Below are 20,828 nucleotides of genomic sequence, written 5' to 3' on the forward strand. Positions count from 1 at the left end.
TAAATTATTACTTTAATCTCATATGGTAATTTAATCAGAAGCACTTTCCAGCTGGAATACACCTCATTATTCTGGTCATTCATGGGTGCTTTGTATCCGTCTTCACAATCTATACCTTAACGCCTGGGGACGAATATAATGCAAGCCATCAGTGTTTATGAAGTGGGAATAAAGCGGGAATACGGTAATCAAGCATTCTCTAGCTGGTGTTCAGAGAGAAATGAAAAATATGCCTGTTCAGCATTTTATAGCCTTTCTGGGCCACTTATAAGTGGATGAGAATATTCCGTCTTAAACTTAAAGTGACATTACCACGCATCACAGGAGAACAACAAAGCACAAATAATGGAATTAATTACGTTTCATGGCAGCTGAGGTGCAATGTGGTAATTTAAAACATCTATCAGACCATCGTGTCCGCATCGACTTAAAACGATCTTCTAGCTCGATTACTTTATGCTCGTTAAATTCACAGTGCAAGAGCATTTAAAATGAAAATAAACCAAAATAATGCTTTTTCTTATCGGTCCCTTGTTTGTCCATTTTCACAATGCTATTGGAAACAAAAGGAAGACTACATTTTAAAATACAGCCTTTGAATGCAACACAACATTCATTAATTCATTCATTTTCTACCTCTTATCCTCACGAGGGTCGCGGGGCGTGCTGGAGCCTATCCCAGCTGTCTTTGGGCAAGATGCAGGGTTGCAACACAACATAATACAATTATATCATCGTAACATTTATTGTAGTTAATTTTTTTCAATTATTGTGACTATTATTACTTTACTCATATATTTAACTTATATTAGGAATCAGTTAATTTAAATCATTGTAATTCATTCATTCATTCATTCATTTTCTACCTCTTTTTCCTCACGAGGGTCGCGGGGGTGCCGGAGCCTATCCCAGCAGTCTTTGGGCGAGATGCGGGGTTGCAACACAACATAATACAATTATATCATCGTAACATTTATTATGGTTACATTTTTTTAATTATTGTGACTATTATTACTTTACTCATATATTTTACTTATATTAGGAATCTGTTAATTAATAATTATTGTAATTGTTTCATTGAATCCTGAGAAATTCTGTCAACAAGCAATGAACCTAAATCATTTTTTAAATGGTATTTGCAATAAGGAAAGGATATCATGGCCAAACTTTGAGGCCATCGTTTTGTGTGAGTGACAGGAAGAAAAGCTCTGACTTTCTTTGGGGGAAGTTATTTTGTACAATACAGTAATCCCTTGTTTATCACGGTGAATTCATCCCAGACTTATTTATGTACTCAATGTCTACTCCATAAAGTAGACATCATAACGGAAAATAAGACTGGTGCTTGTGTGTGTTGCTGTAAATGTGCTCCCTTGGCGTCAGTTACGGCTGCAACAGTAGCCCCTGTTGTTATTACGTGTTTTTATTAGGGATTAGTGTCAAACCTGCAATTGTGTGTCTCACCAAACATTACAGTAAGATTACTGACACCCAGTGACCACCAAAATATACGCAGCATAGAAAATAAGGTGCCCACTTGTGTGTTACCTGGAAGTCCTGTTAGAGCACCTTCAGATAATGTACCCTCACATTCAATTGTGAGTGAATATCGCCAATAACAGGGGTGCAGGAATTCAGGGCCTTTTTTTAATGTTCTATTTTTTGAGCCTGGCAGTCAGGACACCTTTGAATTATCCAAATTTATTAACAGTCCCTCACTGTGCTCCTTCATTTTAGGATATTAGTTTGGAGTTGTTTTTTTCCCCCTCTCTCCTCTCCTAGTGTTGTTCCCCCCCACTCCTCATCGCCCAATCATCCTGTCCTGTCACCCCTTGTCTCACTGCATAGTATGTTGTATAAGTATGGATGGATGATTGCACTATTTCGCTTGTATAAGTGACAAGAATAAAGGCTCATTCAGTAATTTCCCTCATCATACTCATCATAAATGAGCTTCAAAAATGAATATTTTTCATTAAGAATAGGCCATATTCAACCATTAAACAGCATGATTTACGAGTATATTTGATATTTGATATTTAATATTTGATATTTGATATTTGATGCACCGGGCCTGACAATACAAAATATTTTAATATTAATGGTAAAAATAAAAATGATATATCATATTTATATAATTTTTCAAACTTTTTGAATATGGTTATTTTTAAGTATTTTACTTATAGTAGTTAAGTTGAAATGATAATAATTAGGGCACGGCGGTCTAGTGGTTAGCGCACAGACCTCACAGCTAGGAGACCAGGGTTCAATTCCACCCTCGGCCATCTCTGTGTGGAGTTTGCATGTTCTCCCCGTGCATGCGTGGGTTTTCTCCGGGTACTCCGGTTTCCTCCCACATTCCAAAAACATGCTAGGTTAATTGGCGACTCCAAATTGTCCATAGGTATGAATGTGAGTGTGAATGGTTATTTGTCTATATGTGCCCTGTGATTGGCTGGCCACCAGTCCAGGGTGTACCCCGCCTCTCGCCCAAAGACAGCGGGGGGGACAGCACCCCCCGCGACCCTCGTGAGGAAAAAGCGGTAGAAAATGAATGAATGATAATAATTAGAGATGCCGGATGTATATATTTTTTCTAACCGTGAACTTTGTGCTTGGTACCGATAACCGACAACTTTTTTGATTTTCTTTCTTACGATTTTAAGATGTAGCTGTATGTGTAGTTTGTACACACCTGGGTGTAAGAAGGACTGGGAACAAATTACGATTTGACCAAATTGTCTGACTTTACTATCAAATATGAAATATCGTGACAGTAGTAGTACCACATCACTACTATGAGGAGAACCAAATGATAATGATAAACCCATCAAAAATGTTGTGTCTGGGCCCTACAGACAGTGCGCACCATCCGCCGTCGGCGATGCTACCCGCCCACCTGGAAGCGCTGGGTGTTTTTCCTCTTCCCGGGCACCACCATCGCCACCTCGGCCGTGGCCCTTTACGCCTTTGTGGAAACGGAGGAGAACTACTTCTACATCCACAGCATCTGGCACATGCTGATCGCGGGCAGCGTGGGTTTCCTCCTCCCACCTCGCGCCAAGCCCGACCCCAAGGTGACGCCGCTGAAGCGGAGGCGAGGCTGCGGCTACCAGCTGTGCGTGAATGAGCACGAGGAACTGGGCCTGGTGGACCCGGCCATCATCACCATAAATAGCATCTGCACCAGCTGATAGACTCCTCTCACTTCCACCCCCCCACTCCTGTTACCTTGGAAACACTTCATTGCCTTCTTTTACTTGGGACGTTCACTCACGGGAAAAAAGCCACAGAACTTGAAGAACTTAACTGTAAATACTTTTATGCTGATAAGACATATTGTTTCATCTCTTCTTCTTGTCATGGTTACTGTCCCCGTGAAGCAACGCACTTCCACGCCGTTGAGGTTTGCTTTGACTGCTAGCGACAATGTCGAAGCAAGAGCCATATTGATTTTGAAAAAAACAGAGCTACGCTATGGATGACCGTCAAAGAATGAACCTTATTGTTTTTAATGTATCATCGGCAAAAGCCACAGAATGAACACATCAGTAAAAGTTACCTACTAATGGGCAAATACTTTAATTCTAAAATTAAGAAGCAAGAATTGTGTTGTTTTTTATTCTCTCTTAGGTACAACTAATCTTCCAATCCGAGCAATTATTTTCCTGACGGAATCCTATTGCTTTTGAAGGACAAAAGACACGATAACTGAGGCAGCTGAGGTGCAACAACAATCTTCTAGTTGAACCCTGTTGTTTTTACTAGCTCACTGACAACAATGACAGAGGCAGCTAAGATCAAAGGTCAAGTCAGTGCAACTATTTCGTTTCTATCCCCACACAAGGTCAAAGGTCAGGTGAGTACATGTTGACTGACAATTTTCAAAGCTTTCAGGGATTTTTTTTTCCAATGCCAGCCCTATTGATTTGGAGTCCAGGATGCTATGGGGCTGCATAGGTTCATCGAGCGTTCGCTTGGCGGGGACGTCGCACTGTGGTCGCCTTTGTAAGTTACCATCCATCAACCAAGTGCAAGTATTACTCGTGTATGTACTGTACAGTAGAAGTATTTCTTATAACATATGCTGTGTACTTTACTTTGTACACATGCTTGTTTGTGGGTATGCATTGAAAGTCAAGGCTGCTATCTGACGGTGACTGTAAGCTGCTTGTGGTCCTTATTTATTCAAGCAGGTTGGTTACATTCCACTGGGTACAGCAGAGGGTTTCAAAGTGAAGGCCAGTGACTGACATAGAACCGGATTAAACATTTAAGGGTAGACTAACACCGGGCACCTTCCACTTGCACTCATTCCGGCTTTGTGGGATTCGGTTTTGCTAAAAATATCTTGGCTATTGTACTGCCAAATGGTGCGCCTAACAAACTAGTCTGCGGATTTGAACACCCCAAAGTATCCACATGTTCTTTTAGAGCTGTTCTTTTAGAGTTAGGACATCCCAGCCAGGGAATCCTTTGATCATCTTTATTTATGTGTGTTTTTATTTGTTCATATATAACACACACAGAACGATGAACAACTCGTATCTGTCTCCTTTTTCCTCTTAAGATCATGTGAGAAAGTTGACAGCTCTAACCTTCCAAATTTCCAAAAACATGACAACACTGAATATACAATAACCAAGACACTGTTTTTAGGGAAAAAAGCTATATCAATGACCAAAGACCAAAGAACAAGATATCCTATTTCTCAGATTGCCGCAAAAAAGGTGATAAATCCTTTGGTCTTACTTTACAATAAAGTACAATAAAGTATACTGTAGTTAATGTGCAACTGATGACTAAGACACATACGTTTAGAGTAGTGACTGAGGTACTAACGAGGAACTAATGACTGAGGCACATACATTTAGACTAGTCCCTGATAAACTCATGACGAAGGCACATACATTTAGAATAGTTCCTGAAGAACTAGTGAGGAACTAATAAGTAGAGTGGTTACTGAGGAACTAATGCCTAAGGCACATGCATTTAGAGTAGTTACTGATAAACTAATGGGGAAGTAATGAGTAGAGTGGTTACTGAGGAACTAAGGACTAGGGCACACATACATTTAGAGTAGTTGCTGAATGGGGAAGTAGTGAGTGGAGTGGTTACTGAGGAACTAAGGCACATTTAGCGTAGTAGAATGAGCCGCCATTAGACAATTCCAAGGGCCCCAGGCCAATAGCGCTCATCATCAATAAATTGAAAAATGTACATTTAATCCACGTGCGACAGAGTGGTTAGTGCGCAAGCCTCACAGCTAGGAGACCCGAGTTCAATTCCATCCTCGGCCATCTCTGTGTGGAGTTTGCATGTTCTCCCCGTGCATGCATGGGTTTTCTCCGGGTACTCCGGTTTCCTCCCACATTCCAAAAACATGCTAGGTTAATTGGCGACTCCAAATTGTCCATAGGTATGAATGTGAGTGTGAATGGTTGTTTGTCTATATGTGCCTTGTGATTGGCTGGCGACCAGTCCAGGGTTTACCCCGCCTCTCGCACGAATACAGCTGGAATAGGCTCCCCTTGTGAGGGTAAGCAGTAGAAAAAGAATGAATGAAAATTAGCATTGTTGTTTGCATGCACAAATCTCTCCAGAATATAGGACAACTCATCTTTTTCAGACTTTTAGAGTACTTTCTTAAGTACTTTCGGTACTTTCTCAAGCTGCTCCGCCTCTCACTTTGAAAGCCACTGCAGTAGATTCATGGGATGTGACATGTATCACTTACCAAGGGCACTGCTTTTTTTTTTTTTTATTATCTTGAATTTTACGTTTATCTTTTGCACTGAGACAAAAAAATGTAATGTACATTTTTATCACAAATGTAAAACTAGTCGTCATGTGGAATGTTAGACGGTGTCTTACAGTGGAAATGTATCGCGTTCACGTGAATGTGCTGATTGAAAAGGGAACAATTCCAAAGTGCAGCTGGGGAAGACAATGAGAAATATTATAGAGGGGGTGAGGGTGGGGGTTGCGATGATTTCAGACCTCAAAGTAAGACCTGGCCTCTTTTACTCATCCTCTGACAGGACCTGTGTGTCACCACGTTCATAAACAATAAATGTTTTCTTTCTTTGCCTGGCTTTCACTGCTGCTTTCCAAGCTTTTAAAGGGCGAGCTGGTGAAGACATCACATGGCAATCTGTGGCCCTAATGGCACTCAGGGAGCCAGATGAGATGCTGTCAACAGCATCCTCGTAGGAATACAGCAAGAGATGAATAATTCTCCGGCAGAGCGGCACAACAAGCATCTCCGCTCTCTCCTTATATAAGACAAAAACCTTTATGACTTTTTGATGTTTGCTTTATTAGGTGTGCAACTTTTGGATTGGAAATAATGGCATAGGAACCTTTCAGCACATTGTTTTTGTTGCACTTCTTTACTCTGGGGAAAACTAATAATGACATTTATGAGCATTCCTCCTGTTTGTTGCCTTATTTTGAATTTACGAGCTGCATAATCTAATGAGAAGATGCATCAAAAATTCAGCCTTTCCAAATATAATACTGCTCATTTTTTATTGACACTGTCAGACTGGTGTTGATTTGAAAATATGTGGACTATTCCTGTGATTGTAGTTTGCATTGCATTATGCTGAGAGCTGTTTCTATTATTTTGGGTACCTTATTTAGGTGTCAGAAGAAGCAGGGGCCCCATAAAAAAAGTAGTAAAAACCGTTATGTTTAGTGCTGTGTATAATAGTTGGCCTTATTATTATTATTATTATTATTATTATTATTATTATTATTATTATTATTATTATTATTATTATTATTATTATTATTATTATTATTATTATTATTATTATTATTATTATTATTATTATTATTATATTAATATTATATAAAAATATTACATATATTATATAATACAGTATTATACATACTTATTTGCTTGGTAATAATGTTCATTAGCTGTACTGCATTATTATTTTTTCATATTGTAGAATTGCATTTCTTATTGGAAAAGAAGCAAACACATTAACTAAGTGAATAATTCTAGGATTATCACACTTTTTACTTCTTTTCTTTCGGCTTTTCCCTTCAGGGGTCTCCACAGCAAATCAATCTCCTCCATCCTACCCTGTTTTCTGTATCTGTCTCTTTCACACCAACTACCCTCATGTCCTCCTTCACTACATCCATAAACCTCCTCTTTGGTCTTCCTCTACGCCTCCTACCTGGCAGCATCCTTCTACCAACATATTCACTATCTCTCCTCTGGACATGTCCCAACCATCTCAGTCTGGCCTCTCTGACTTTAACTCCAAGGCCTCTAACATGGAATGTCCCTCTGATGTACTCGTTCCTGATCCTATCCATCCTGGTCACTCCCAATGACAACCTCAGCATCTTCATCTCTGCTACTTCCTGTTCTGCTTCTTGTCCTTTCCTCAGTGGTACTGTCTTTAGACCAAACAACATGGCTGGTCTCACCACAGTTTTGGATACCTTTTCTAAATGTGTGTAAATCTCCATGAAACACACCAACATTTTTATAATATGGTTAAATGAGCCAGAGGCGGTCCGCATCCAAAAGTAGTATGACATCTTTTTCCCTGATTTTTTTTGCGCCTGCTGATGTTTATCTGCCTTTATTACATTAAGGGCTTTAACAGCAAATGCATTAAATAGTCCATGTTGCTCTCATCAGAAAGAAACATGCTGAAACAAGAAAGTCCATCTCGTATGTGTCAGAGGAGTGTCCTTGATGGGAATAAGAGGCCTGCAACTGTCTGTGTATGTGTGTGTGTGTGTGTGTGTGTGTGTGTGTGTGTGTGTGTGTAATGGCACAAATGAGACCACAAGGTCTTCCACTTCAGTAAAAGATGGACAGTTCAAACCATAAATGAAACCACATACAAAGAAGAACCTTGGACACCAATACAACACCAGCCTGCAACATTTCTATGACATACCCCCCCCCCCCCCCCCCACCACCACCACATTCAACAAAGCACGGTCACAACTTCTAAAGAAAGACAGACATGAACCCATCCATCTGTCCATTCATTCCTTTTCTACGCCACTTAATCCTCTTTAAGGTCTCTAAGGGGTTATGCTGGAGCCTATTCCAGCTGACTTTGGGTAGAGTCTACCCAAATTTGACAGCCCAAACTGTGGGAGACTCCTAATTGGCTCAGTATGGGAGCTCATCCCAGCTGTTGGTCGCCAGCGAAAAGAAATAGGCTGTCAATTCACAGTGCTGCACATTTCTTCAGGCGTCAGGTAGTGAGGTTTAACCAAGATGATAACCATGATAACCCTACTAGTTGGCATCCGTTACACATGCACACTCACTGCACTTCTATTTGTTGTATTCTCTTTATAAGACGTTGTTTACAAGACCTTGTTTTAAGCGTATGTTTTGCAGCTCTTTAATGGGCAAGGGGGTAAAATGGCTCTTTCCATAGTAAAGGTTGCCGACCCCTGGGGTAGACAAACCATTCACACTCACATTCCTACTTATAGACATTTTACTGTCGTTTTACCAATGAACCTAACATGTTGCATTGAGATATGCAACAGAGATTTGAACCCAGATCATCCAGCTAACATGCTAACCAACGTGTGGTATGCTGGACCCTATCCCAGCTGGTTGCCAGCTAATTGTAGCAGTCTCAATCCAATAAATCGCTATAAACAAGGGATTACTAAAAGTCGCACAGCAACTTGGTGAAATGTCATCACGCCAATCGTCAGCAAATTCGGTGAAAATTCACAGAAAAGCATGACCACAACAACAAATCTGACGATAACCATGAAATGAATGGTAGGAAAAGGGTACACACTAGAGGTGAGCCAAGGTCAGTGTTTTGCAAGTCTCAAGTAGGTCTCAAGACTTTAACCACAAGTCTCAAGTAAAGATGTGCCAGTCCAAGTCACGTCTCCAAGCCAAGTCAAGACAGGTCGAGTCAAATCTGACGCAATGTCCACCTTTTTGAGTCACTGATGTCAAAGTTTAGGTCAAGTTGCAAGTCTTTGATCCAGTCATCAAAATTCATCATCAAAAATGTATTATTTCTATTCATTCCCATGGGAAAAAACCTTCTATGGAGTGAACCACTGATCAGTTCATTTTATTACTAGTTGTCTAGTTGTGAGACTGATGGATGAATGCTTAGCACCGAGGAAATAGGATGCAAACACCACTCTCCAACATTAAAGGATTAAGAATCAATTCAAATTTTGGTAGACCAATTTCAAAGTTTCAAGTTTAGCCTGGTTTGGGAAGCTGGTGTACCATCCAAACCAAACCTTCCCTCCATTTAACCCCGGTTTTCCTTACCAGTATGACCCTCGTGTACAAAAGTAGTGACTTCCGAATGCAAATGAGAGATTTAGCGTACATCCACGAGGGAGATTAGACGGTGGAAAAGAAGCGTTGTAGCCGCTCGTCGCTTTTATCGGTTCCAGCAATCCGACAAGCAAAACGTCTTTGCCTCTTGACATTTATCTGTGTCGCACATTTCAGGGCTAACATTGGGGGAAGAAGGCTCAGCAGCCAAGATAGCAATTAAGAGGAGATAAAGAAAGCGAGTGGAGATTTAACAAAAAAAATAAAAATATTTTTGAAAAGAAGACACTGATAAAGACAGCAGACAAGGATCAGCCAGGAATTATTCTGTCAACAAGAAAAATACCATCTTTTTGTTTTTATGCACTTTAGTGCATGAAAATAATCATCTAATGTTTGGTTATGAATCCTTTTTCTGTGCATTGTAGTTATATCTGGTCATTATAGCATTGCTGTAATGACATTCTCATAAATGCATACGCATACAATGTGAATTTATGTCATGTTGAAGGCCTTTGAGAGACAGATTGAAGGATTAAGTGTCCTTTGAACGGATAATTCAAGTCTTCCTTGAGCCCAGTTGCTAACCAAACAGCAGCACCTACTGAAGTAAGTAAACAATCACAGTGAATCAAACAACTTCCCTCACCTTAAGTTGTTTTATAGCAGTCAGCATTCCACACTTTCCGCTTGCTCAGCAGTGCTGAGCCCAACCATGTAGGATCACTGGATATGTAGTATTGATGGGAGAAAGAGACATATTTACATATATTTGGTAATATTTGGGTTATCTCCAGGTACTCCGGTTTCCTCCCACATTCCAAAAACATGCTAGGTTAATTGGTGACTCCAAATTGTCCATAGGTATGAATGTGAGTGTGAATGGTTGTTTGTCTATATGTGCCCTGTGATTGGCTGGCGACCAGTCCAGGGTGTACCCTGCCTCTCGCCCGAAGACAGCTGGGATAGGCTCCAGCACCCCCCACAACCCTCGTGAGGAAAAAGCGGTAGAAAATGAATAAATGAATGAATGGTAATATTTGGGCATCATTGCAGTACTCAGTTAGGTCTTAACTAGTACGGATTGGACGCCAGCCTGTGTCCAAGTGGCATTCTGCTGGCCCCACTGCTCTCCCCTCTTCAGCCAGAACCATCTGGATACTTTCTCCGCAGCTTCCACGTTGTTGTTGACTCTTCTCCGGTTGGCACCGGCGCGTGGCTCACAATTTAGGCTGTTCATCTCATATCCAGCCATCTATTTTCTATGCTGTTTATCCTCTTTAGTGTCGCAGCAGTCTTCAGGCGAGAGGCGGGGTACACCCTGGACTGGTCGCCAGCCAATCACAGGGCACATATAGACAAACAACCATTCACACTCACATTCATACCTATGGACAATTTGGAGTCACCAATTAACCTAGCATGTTTTTGGAATGTGGGAGGAAACCGGAGTACCCGGAGAAAACCCACGCATGCACGGGGAGAACATGCAAACTCCACACAGAGATGGCAGAGGGTGGAATTGAGCTCGGGTCTCCAAGCTGTGAGGCCTGCGTGCTAACCACTTGTGTGCCCTGCAGCCCATTAAAGAACCATTCATTCATTAATTCATTTTCTACCGCTTTTTCCTCATGAGGGTCGTGGGGCGTGCTGGAGCCTATCCCAGCTGTCTTCAGGCGATAGGCGGGGTACACCCTGGACTGGTCGCCAGCCAATCACAGGGCACATATAGACAAACAACCATTCACACTCACATTCATACCTATGGACAATTTGGAGTCACCAATTAATCGAGCATGTTTTTGGAATGTGGGAGGAAAACACATACATGCACGGGGAGAACATGCAAACTCCACACAGAGATGGCTGAGGATGGAATTAAACCCAGGTCTCCAAGCTGTGAGGCCTGTGTGCTAACCACTCGTGTGCCCTGCAGCCTATAAAAGAACCAAATTTCATTAATGTTTTTTGTGACAAAGAAAAATCCGAGTTGTAGAAATAACTGGAAACTCAAGAGAGCCATGACATCATGTTCTTTCCAAGTGTATCACAACATCAGATTAGACAAGAAATGCTGGCCTTGATGCAATAAAACCCTTTTACAACAAATTAAAGAGAAAGAAATACTATAATAAAAGTGGCTGTTTCCTTGAAAAGTTTGTCTCCAGTATATATTGGAAATAGCTCATCAGCCCCGAGGACTGAACACCAATAAATCACATAAATAAAGCATGCATTCACTCAACGATGACTTTGTTGACACATTTATCACTGAACTAAGGAACTGCAACCGTGAGATAAGAATGAAAGCGTTGCTCCAAAAATGATTGCTGGTTACTTATAGAACATCACAGACAGACTCAATAGACCAGTCGTCTTGTTTTTGGCCATGCTCATCATTCAAAGACATCTCAACAAAGTATGTTTTCACAGTGGAAAGACATGTTGAGAGGGAGCGTGCGAGACAGACAGAGAGATAGAGAGAGAGAGAGGAGAAAAGCGTCAAAAGCGAGGCTGATGTGAACACGAAGCTTCACGTCTGTCGGTTGGCTGCGCTCCGCCCCTCCCCCCCAGATGGCTGTCAGCACAAAGTGGACTCAAACACATCAAGACGACAGGCTGGCAGTACGACGAGACCAAATAGGTCATGCTGTGTTTCAGATGACGTGTGTGAACACTGACATGTGTCACAGTAGCCAATGATGACTGCCTTTGCAAGCTGGCGTGTGCTAACGATGCTACCGTACTGTGTCCTTGTGGTTCACGTCTTCCTGCTGCTTAGCACACACACACACACACACATGTGCTGCCCACCAGGATGACAAGGCCTTTAATTATCGACCCTCACTGTCAACACTGCAACTGTTGAAATGACCAACTTTGGAATTTCAAATATACTCAGCGGGGCCCCATGAAGAATATCTGGGATGAGTACAATTAGCCTAAGTGAAGGGGGCATCTTAAGTCATCTAAAGAGGAAACTGACATTGGAGCATTCATTATTCACAGCGATCACACTCGCAAGACAGTACACATGTCCCTAAATCTTCATTCAGAAAATCAACATGATGCTTGAAGTTCTGCCTCCATGTGTGGATTTGCCGTTCATTCATAGTTTTGTAGAAAGAAGCCATTCATTTTGTTCATTGATTCATTTAATTTCATTACTACAGCGCGGCTGTATGGTTGTCAAGTGGTTAGTGCGCTGGCCTCACAGCTAGGAGACCCCAGTTCGATTCCTCCCTCAGGTATTTCTGTGTGGAGTTTGCATGTTCTCCCCGTGCATGTTCTCCGGGTACTACGGTTTCCTTCCACATTCCAAAAACATGCTAGGTTAATTCATTCATTCATTTTCTACCGCTTTTCCTCACGAGGGTCGCAGGGGTGCTGGAGCCTATCCCAGCTGTCTTCGGGAGAGAGGCGGGGTACACCCTGGACTGGTCGCCAGCCAATCACAGGGCACATAAAGACAAACAACCATTCACACTCACATTCATACTTATGGACAATTTGGAGTCACCAATTAACCTAGCATGTTTTTGGAATGTGGGAGGAAACCGGAGTACCCGGAGAAAACCCACGCATGCACGGGGAGAACATGCAAACTCCACACAGAGATGGCAGAGGGTGGGATTGAACCCTGGTCTCCTAGCTGTCAGGTCTGCGTGCTAACCACTCGACCGCCGTGCCGTCGCTAGGTTAATTGGTGACTCCAAATTGTCCATAGGTATGAATGTGAGTGTGAATGGTTGTTTGTCTATATGTGCCCTGTGATTGGCTGGCAACCAGTCCAGGGTGTACCCCGCCTCTTGCCCGAAGACAGCTGGGATAGGCTCTAGCACGCCCGCGACCCTCGTGAGGATAAGCGGTAGAAAATGAATGAATGAATGAATGAATGAATGAATAATACAGCGCTATGAAAAAGCAAGCAGACAGAACCATGTGACACTCCATATGTCTTCTGTGAATCATTATGTAGTATAAGACAACAAAATATGTCGACCGAGGTGAGTCGTGTCCGTCGAAAAATTCAGATAGTACGTTGGTTTGTCGTCAAAGCCGTGTGGATAAGAGGCTAACCGATCAAACGTTTCTGTGTGGTGGTACCGGAGTGATAGGAGTAGTACATGACTAGCACACAAAAATTATTTATATTACCAATTTGCTCTAGAGTACAAGTTGCAGGACCAGCCAAACTATGAAACAAAGTGTGACTTATCGTCTGGGAAATACAGTATGTATAAAATTCTAATTTAGATAATTTTTTGGGGGGGGGGGTTATGCATACAAGTCTGAATTACAAGAATTTGGGGGGGGGGTGCTTACAATTGTGAATTAAATTGTTTTGGGAAGACACAATATCCTCCCTGAGTTCATAAAATTAATGACTTTTTTTGTATGTTCATTAAGAAAAACACAACATCATTAGTTCAGTTTTGCTTCTTCACCAAGGGGGAAGAGAAAGTCAACTGGAATCGACTCCAGCCCACCGGTGACAATGAACGGGATAATGCGTTTTCCATTTGCTCTGATGGAATTAAGTTGCGGAATGGATTGAGTGAGGAACTCAATGCAATATAATGAACAACTTCAAGAAACAGTGCAAACAGTTGTTGTTTACAAAATACAACGAAGAAGACGTTTGAACCACTGAGTGCACCCAATACTGTGTATAACCACCCTTGCATGGACTACTAACTCTTCATTAATGGTGAGTACATTGTCTGTACTCACTCATTATCAAACTGTGGCTCTGCCATTGATTTCATCAGCTATCAATTTAATTCAGTAAATATCATTAAGTCAGTTGTATAGTTCTTTAAAGTAGGTATAACCTTGACTATCATGGCGCTGTATGGCTATATTGCCTTAGCACCAGTTAGTTCACCTCCAAAACGATGCCCCCTCCATGAAAATAAAATACGAATCCAAAAGATACCTGGTAGCATACATTGTGGTCATCAACAACCATGCATCCCTAGTCACTCAGGCACCTACGTTAGCATGCCTCAGCCACAAGGTAGCTGTGACACTGATGGTTTAACATGTCCACAGAGACTTCTATCGACTCTCCACACACCACATGAAAAATAAAATAAAAGCTTGGATGGATTGACCTGAACTGCGGTCTATTATTTATGACCACCGCTGACTTTGGTGACCCACATGTTCCTCTCACCACCATGGAGCTGAAATCCACTCTACAACAAAATTGCTGTCAACCCGACATACATCATCAGCACTACTAGTTACGTTACAATTGTTACTATATGTTACTGCTTTACTATGTCTGCCATTGGTGGACAGTCAAGGTAGCCTCAAAGCAAAATATGACAATATCCGCAGCGACAATACAGATAAGCATAAACTGTATTTTTAGTGGTTAACTTTTCACTTGTGCATGAATGGCCAAACATTGTAATGACACTATCATTAACGGTGCTGTAAGTGTAAGTGTCAACTTCACACTCCAAAGTCACAGAGGATTCTCACCTCAAGTAAATATTCCTGCTCTGAAAGGAGAAATATTGCATGCTTCACCGGGTGCTGCGACACATGCAGCCATGGAGTTAAATCCAGCAATTGCTTCTGTCACTACTGGAAAAAGCTCATCTGTAAAAGCCAGTCTCATCTTTACAGGATTTCTCTTCTTGAATTGGCAAGTATTGTTCACATCGCCGTGACAACACCAGGAATGTCACGTTACATAAACAGTGGAATATCTAAGATTTATTCTCCAGGTGTAAACTGTACTGTCGCTATTATTAAACATTTATTAAACGTAAAGACAAAAGTCCTTGGTGGTGTAATGGTACATTCTTCTGCATTTTATATGCAAAGGGCATGGGTTCAATTCCTGGCAAAGGTTGCATCAAGTTAGGGCATCCGGTGTAAAAACAAAGGCAAAACCATTCATACCATTGTTGTGGCTGAAATCCAACATTGGACACTACTTTTTAAGAAAAAAACTCCTACCGCTTATCCTCACGAGGGTCGCGGGGGTGTTGGAGCCTATCCCAGCTGTCTTTGGGCGAGAGGTGGGGTCCAATCACAGGGCACATATAATATAATTCACACTCACATTCATACCTATGGACAATTTGGCGTCGTCAATTAACCTAGCATGTGCAGCCCTAATGATTGTATGATATTTAATACTTACTTTTTTCACAAGTGATGATTCATCTGATTGGTTGGAATCAATTGCACTAATGCCTTATATTGATGCATGCAGTTTACATGACGTACCATATTTGGTTAAAAAAAAAGAAGGAGGATAGGTTAGAAAAGGACATACTTCTTCTAGAGCGTAACTGACTTGTTCAAACATCTTTTTGGGGGGGGGGGTAAGTATGTAGCAGAGTGGGAGCTTTGGGACTTTCTAGGTCATTGAAAGTGAATCCCAGGAAGGCTTTTTTATTTTGACTTAAAGCAACACGATTTGCTTATCTGGCATTGCCAAAGCCATAATCACATTGTCACTCTGCAGGGCTTCTGCTATTTATATAGTTTTTTTTTTATTTATTCTTATAAACAGCAAATTACCACCAAAAAGTAATCATCCTCCCCTGTCATGATTCACGCCATGCTATTAACCTTGTGGCTGTCCTTCCTTTTGGTTATTTACATGTCAGCCTATAATGGGCCTGCATATATAAATACTAGAGGACACGGTGGATCAGTGGCTTGCTTCTTTTGTGAAACTATTTTTTTAATAGAGTGCAGTGTATGTGGATGATGGAAACACTGTATAATAGTGTATGGAAAGTCCTTTTTACTGTCTGATTCATTTGACACATGCATTGTTATGAAATGTCTGAATTAATAACAGATAATCTTGGTGTTTAAATGCATTATTTTATTGCATGTAGCAAGAAGACATAGGTCTTCTTGCTACATGTTGATACTATATCATCATTGATCAGTTTACATGTCCACACAGCTACAGGGATGCCAATTAGTAGCTGGGAAGATCTTGTTGCGATTGGCTGGCAACCAGCACACCCCCACTACACTATATAGGACAAGCGGCATAGAAAATAAACGAAGGAATGGTCAGTCTACATGTGAATGAATTAAGCACAGCACCAGTATAATTACATATATGGCGGCTTTCCCAGTGTATGTGGGTGAGACATACACAAAATAAATCTGTGTGAAAAATCTAATCCCCATCCAATAATTCTTAATTTTCACTTTGTCACATTGTTTTGTCATGAAATGCTTTTAAGATTTGTACATTTGTTTATCCACACGCTCCCTCAGACATCAAATGCAGATGGATCCCAAATTGCCTCCTCCACACTTTCATTAGGCAGAGTGGACATATTCCATTTTCAGGAGAGTTTTGTTTTGCCAGCAGCCAATTTGTGGTCAAGTTGGGGTTGGCAAGCAACCACAGCCTCAAATTACAGCAAACTGCTCATCTCGAAATGGGCAAGTGAATCACCCTCTCCAGTTTTTCGAGATGTTACGATCATACCACTGCATGCAAATTCAACCATTCCCTCGAAATTATGCGTGGCCTCGCATCTTTGACCAATCCCTGCACATTTTGGCATTGTCGTCGTCATTTTTGCCAGTCAAATTTTTCCCTGAGCAGCGCACAAATGTGTCCCCGCATCACTACTGCACATCCTAACGTCCTTGTTTAGATTGCCACAGATATTGACATGTGATGACAACCATTCATCAACAAAAAATCACTGCAATAGGTCGCTCTCTCGGTTCCAAAATGTGTACTGCCGTCGAGTTTCATATGTAAATGAAACATATTTTCTTACATTTGTTGAAGTCCTGTGCTTTTTGAGTTGCAAAGAATGATTCCAAATTCCTAATATCATAAGCTATTGTTGTTATTCAGCCAAAAAGCCTAAAAAATCCCAACATTTGCGACAACCTTTTGAAAAAGATGTCACAAAATCAGGCGCTCGTAGCCACAAGAATCACAAAAAAAGCCTGCAAAATCTGGTTAATGTACAGTACACTCATCTGTAAAGCCATACAAAACATACAATAGATACTTCAGAATGAATCTAATGTATGCAATATCATCTTTAGCAAACATGTACACGTTTTGCAGTATTTACCTACAAATTCACTTCATTGCACTGTAAAAACAAAAACAAAAAAACACTTATCGTACGTATATTGAATGTGTCTAGTAATGGAATGGATATTAAGAATGAAGGCTGAGGCAGTTGAAGTACACTCCTAAAAAGTAATGGACCTCACAAAGTTGTGTCCCTGCTCTCTTTCAGCAACTCTTGGGGAACATTTTGGGCCTGAAGAGAGCTGCCTGTTAACGACTGATGTTACACGGTGAGTTTTTTTTTTTAGAGCCAGAAAGTACAGTAATCCAAAAAATAAAGCTAAAAAATACTTACAAGGACATTCAAATGGTCAATTACAATCCCTATAAATCCATTAAAGGGGACCTATTGTGCTCATTTTCAGCGCTTTGTATTGAGTTATGGACTCCTATAGAGCAGCTACACACATTAACCCGCACACACAGCTTCAGTTTAATTTACTCCACCCACGGCCCTCATCTAGTTACGCCCATACCGCTGTGATTGGACACACTCCCAAGTGCTCTCGAGGACTTCTGGATGTACGAATACGCATTTACCGAGTGCAGGCTATCTGTAGCCCATATAAGGAAGTCCAGGTTGTACTGACGTCAGTAGAACTCCATAAAACCAAGCATGCAGAAATATTCAAAATGTCTTTTAGGGATCACTTCCAAATTTGCAAACCTCATTATCTGATGCTTTGGCATCATTTAACATGAGAATACAGCATTGGAACATAATTTATAGGTCAGAAAGGTGGAAAAAGAATAATAGGTCCCCTTTAATCGAAGACTTGTTCTAGGGGAACAGTACTAGGGAAACAGATGAATGAAACAAAACAAACAAGTGTCCATTGTCCACAAATTTGTTTTCAATTTGTTCCAATAACTTAATCATTTTATGTGATAGAATGTGGGACTAGTATAATTGTATGAAACAACAGTATAATTTGTTGTGGCTTTTGTTCTACATATAAACAGTTCTATATATAAACAGTGGACAGTTTTAGGTGGTGATGGATGTTATAGTTTTCTTTCATTCTCACGACTCACCTAAAAAAAATTGAACTGAACTTTGAAGTAGTTCAAAATAGAAATGGTGAACTATGAGCGTGAAGTATTCATATTTATACTGTGTGATATGAACTTTGAGCTAGTCCATGAGAACTATGAACTTGCACAAAACTTTGGTGGACTTACTACAAAGGTAAGCAACATTAGCGTAGCTATGTGAGCTACAGTTGCAATGATATTTGTACAGCATAATACATAATACAGCTCCCACGTCTGTAGCTGACAGGCAGTTGTTTGGCAGAGCTACAGGCTTTATTTTAAGATGTGGAGGGAAGCCTGATTTTTAGATAAAGCTGTCCTCTATGAGGTGGCACGGCGGTCTAGTGGTTAGCGCGCAGCTAGGAGACAAGGGTTCAATTCCACCCTCGGCCATCTCTGTGTGGAGTTTGCATGTTCTCCCTGTGCATGCGTGGGTTTTCTCCGGGTACTCCGGTTTCCTCCCACATTCCAAAAACATGCTAGGTTAATTGGTGACTCCAAATTGTCCATAGGTATGAATGTGAGTGTGAATGGTTGTTTGTCTATGTGTGCCCTGTGATTGGCTGGCGATCAGTCCAGGGTGTACCTCGCCTCTCGCCCGAAGACAGCTGGGATAGGCTCCAGCACCCGCCGCGACCCTCGTGAGGAAAAAGCGGTAGAAAATAAATGAATGAATGAATGTCCTCTGTGAATTGGTGGGGCGGTCTCATCTAGCTTGGGGTGGGTCCCGTGAGGAAGGAGGTTATTCCTTGACCGTTTCAGTGCGTCTTCTCTCACTTGGAGCAAATAAGCGAGGGAGATGAGCATGTTAGGTGCTAAGAAACAGACTCTGAGGACATATTATTACCATTAAAACATCATTAAAAAGTCAGTTCTGAATAATGAGACAGCCTTTTTTCTGCAAACTTTGGTCAAATCCCGAATTGCAGAACCTTTGGACTTTAGCGTAGCACCATCAACTGGGGGATTCTGTTAGAGTGAATCTAACAGCTGTTATTGACCTGTCCGCTTAGTTTGAGATTCTTGAGGTCCCAACAAGCCAGTGCCGTTCAAGGGCTCAGTGAGAGACTTGAATGGACACTTTGTAACCTTCTGCTTTATTGGATTTGGTGAGTGCCTGAGCCAGACATTAGCTTAAATGACTTCCATTTCCCCCCCAAAACCCCTGAAAAAGTGTTTAAGTGCCTTCTGTCTGCTAAAGGTCAGAGTCGGTGAAAGGCATGGCCAGTTAAATCAGAAATACGCTTTTTTGCTTGACTGCTTGTGGGAGTTCCGTAGTCCCATCCACTATATTAGGTATGGTGCAGATTTTTCTTCAAGTAGTGGAGGTTTGTAATTGCATTTTCTACATTGATACAGTATGCATGCATACTGGTATTTTTGCTATTATGTCAAGCAGTGGTTCCCGAACTTTTTACAGTCCTGTACTCCTTCAGACATTTCACTTGATGTATCCCAAACTCCCGCACATTAAAAAAAAAAAAACTTTTTAAATCTTTAACATGATGAATCGGTTACGTCATTTTTTGCAAAATGAGCCAAAACTGGGGAACTGGGGAAAAGGGGAACTGCACTTTTTTTGGTATCAAATTAATATGACGTTGATTGCTAGCTAGCTTATATTAACTTGTTTTCTCGCGTTAGAATGCACAGAAAAGGGAAAAGGAAAAGTGAAAGTTTAAAAAGTACATTTTAAAAAACATGATAAAGCAGTATCCAAACTACAAAAATACATACAACCAGCAATAAAGCCGTTGGCAGTGTTATCCTAACAGGTTTGGAACATCAATATTATTATTTCTAAAATCACAAATACTTAAACTTGCTGATATACCGTAATTTCCAGACTATAGAGCGCACCTGATTATAAGCCTCACCCACTACATTTTTAGAGGAAAACCGATTTTGTACATACACAAGCCGCACCTGTATATAAGCCGCATGTGCCCACATTAAAACATATTTACAAAGAAAGACGGTACACAGAGAGAGTTTTCAAAGTTTTAATAATATAACTTAACAATAATAATAATATAACTTTCTTCACAAACGGTGCCTGTGACGCGGCAGTAAAACGGTAGCAACATGGTAACAACACGCCGCGGTCTTTTTACATTGCTCCAGTTCTTCCCGCTGCTGTTTCCAACGTCTCACCATCGATTAGTTTATGCCAAGTTTACGTGCAGCAGCTCTGTTTCCTTCTTTATCGGACAGCTCGATTGCTTTTAGCTTGAAAGCTGCGTCATATGCCTTTCTTTTTGAATTTTCCATGATGAGGGTATGTTCACGCTAATTTAATTTATGCACAAGACAAGAAGTTGCAGTATTCCTTGACGCATATATTCCACCGGTCTTAATCTTACCTTTTCTACTCGAGAGCCCCTGGCGGCT

At 41.1% G+C, this 20,828-nt stretch overlaps 1 protein-coding gene across 1 annotated transcript in view; it reads left to right on the top strand.

Annotated features, from left to right (window-relative positions):
- tmem8b (transmembrane protein 8B) overlaps window positions 1–6,585 on the top strand; it is a 41,885-nt gene extending 35,300 nt beyond the window's left edge. Inside the window, exon 14 of the mRNA XM_078789660.1 lies at window positions 2,859–6,585. Within this exon, the coding sequence (XP_078645786.1) occupies window positions 2,859–3,194 (336 nt within the window). The 3' untranslated portion in view covers window positions 3,195–6,585. The remainder of the gene's footprint in view (window positions 1–2,858) is intronic.
- The last annotated feature ends 14,243 nt before the right edge of the window (window positions 6,586–20,828 follow it).

Source organism: Doryrhamphus excisus, linkage group LG3 (genome assembly GCF_037039965.1).
Source record: "Doryrhamphus excisus strain RoL-2023G ecotype Guam linkage group LG3, RoL_Dexc_Guam_v1.1, whole genome shotgun sequence".
Classification (NCBI taxonomy): Eukaryota; Metazoa; Chordata; class Actinopteri; order Syngnathiformes; family Syngnathidae; genus Doryrhamphus; species Doryrhamphus excisus.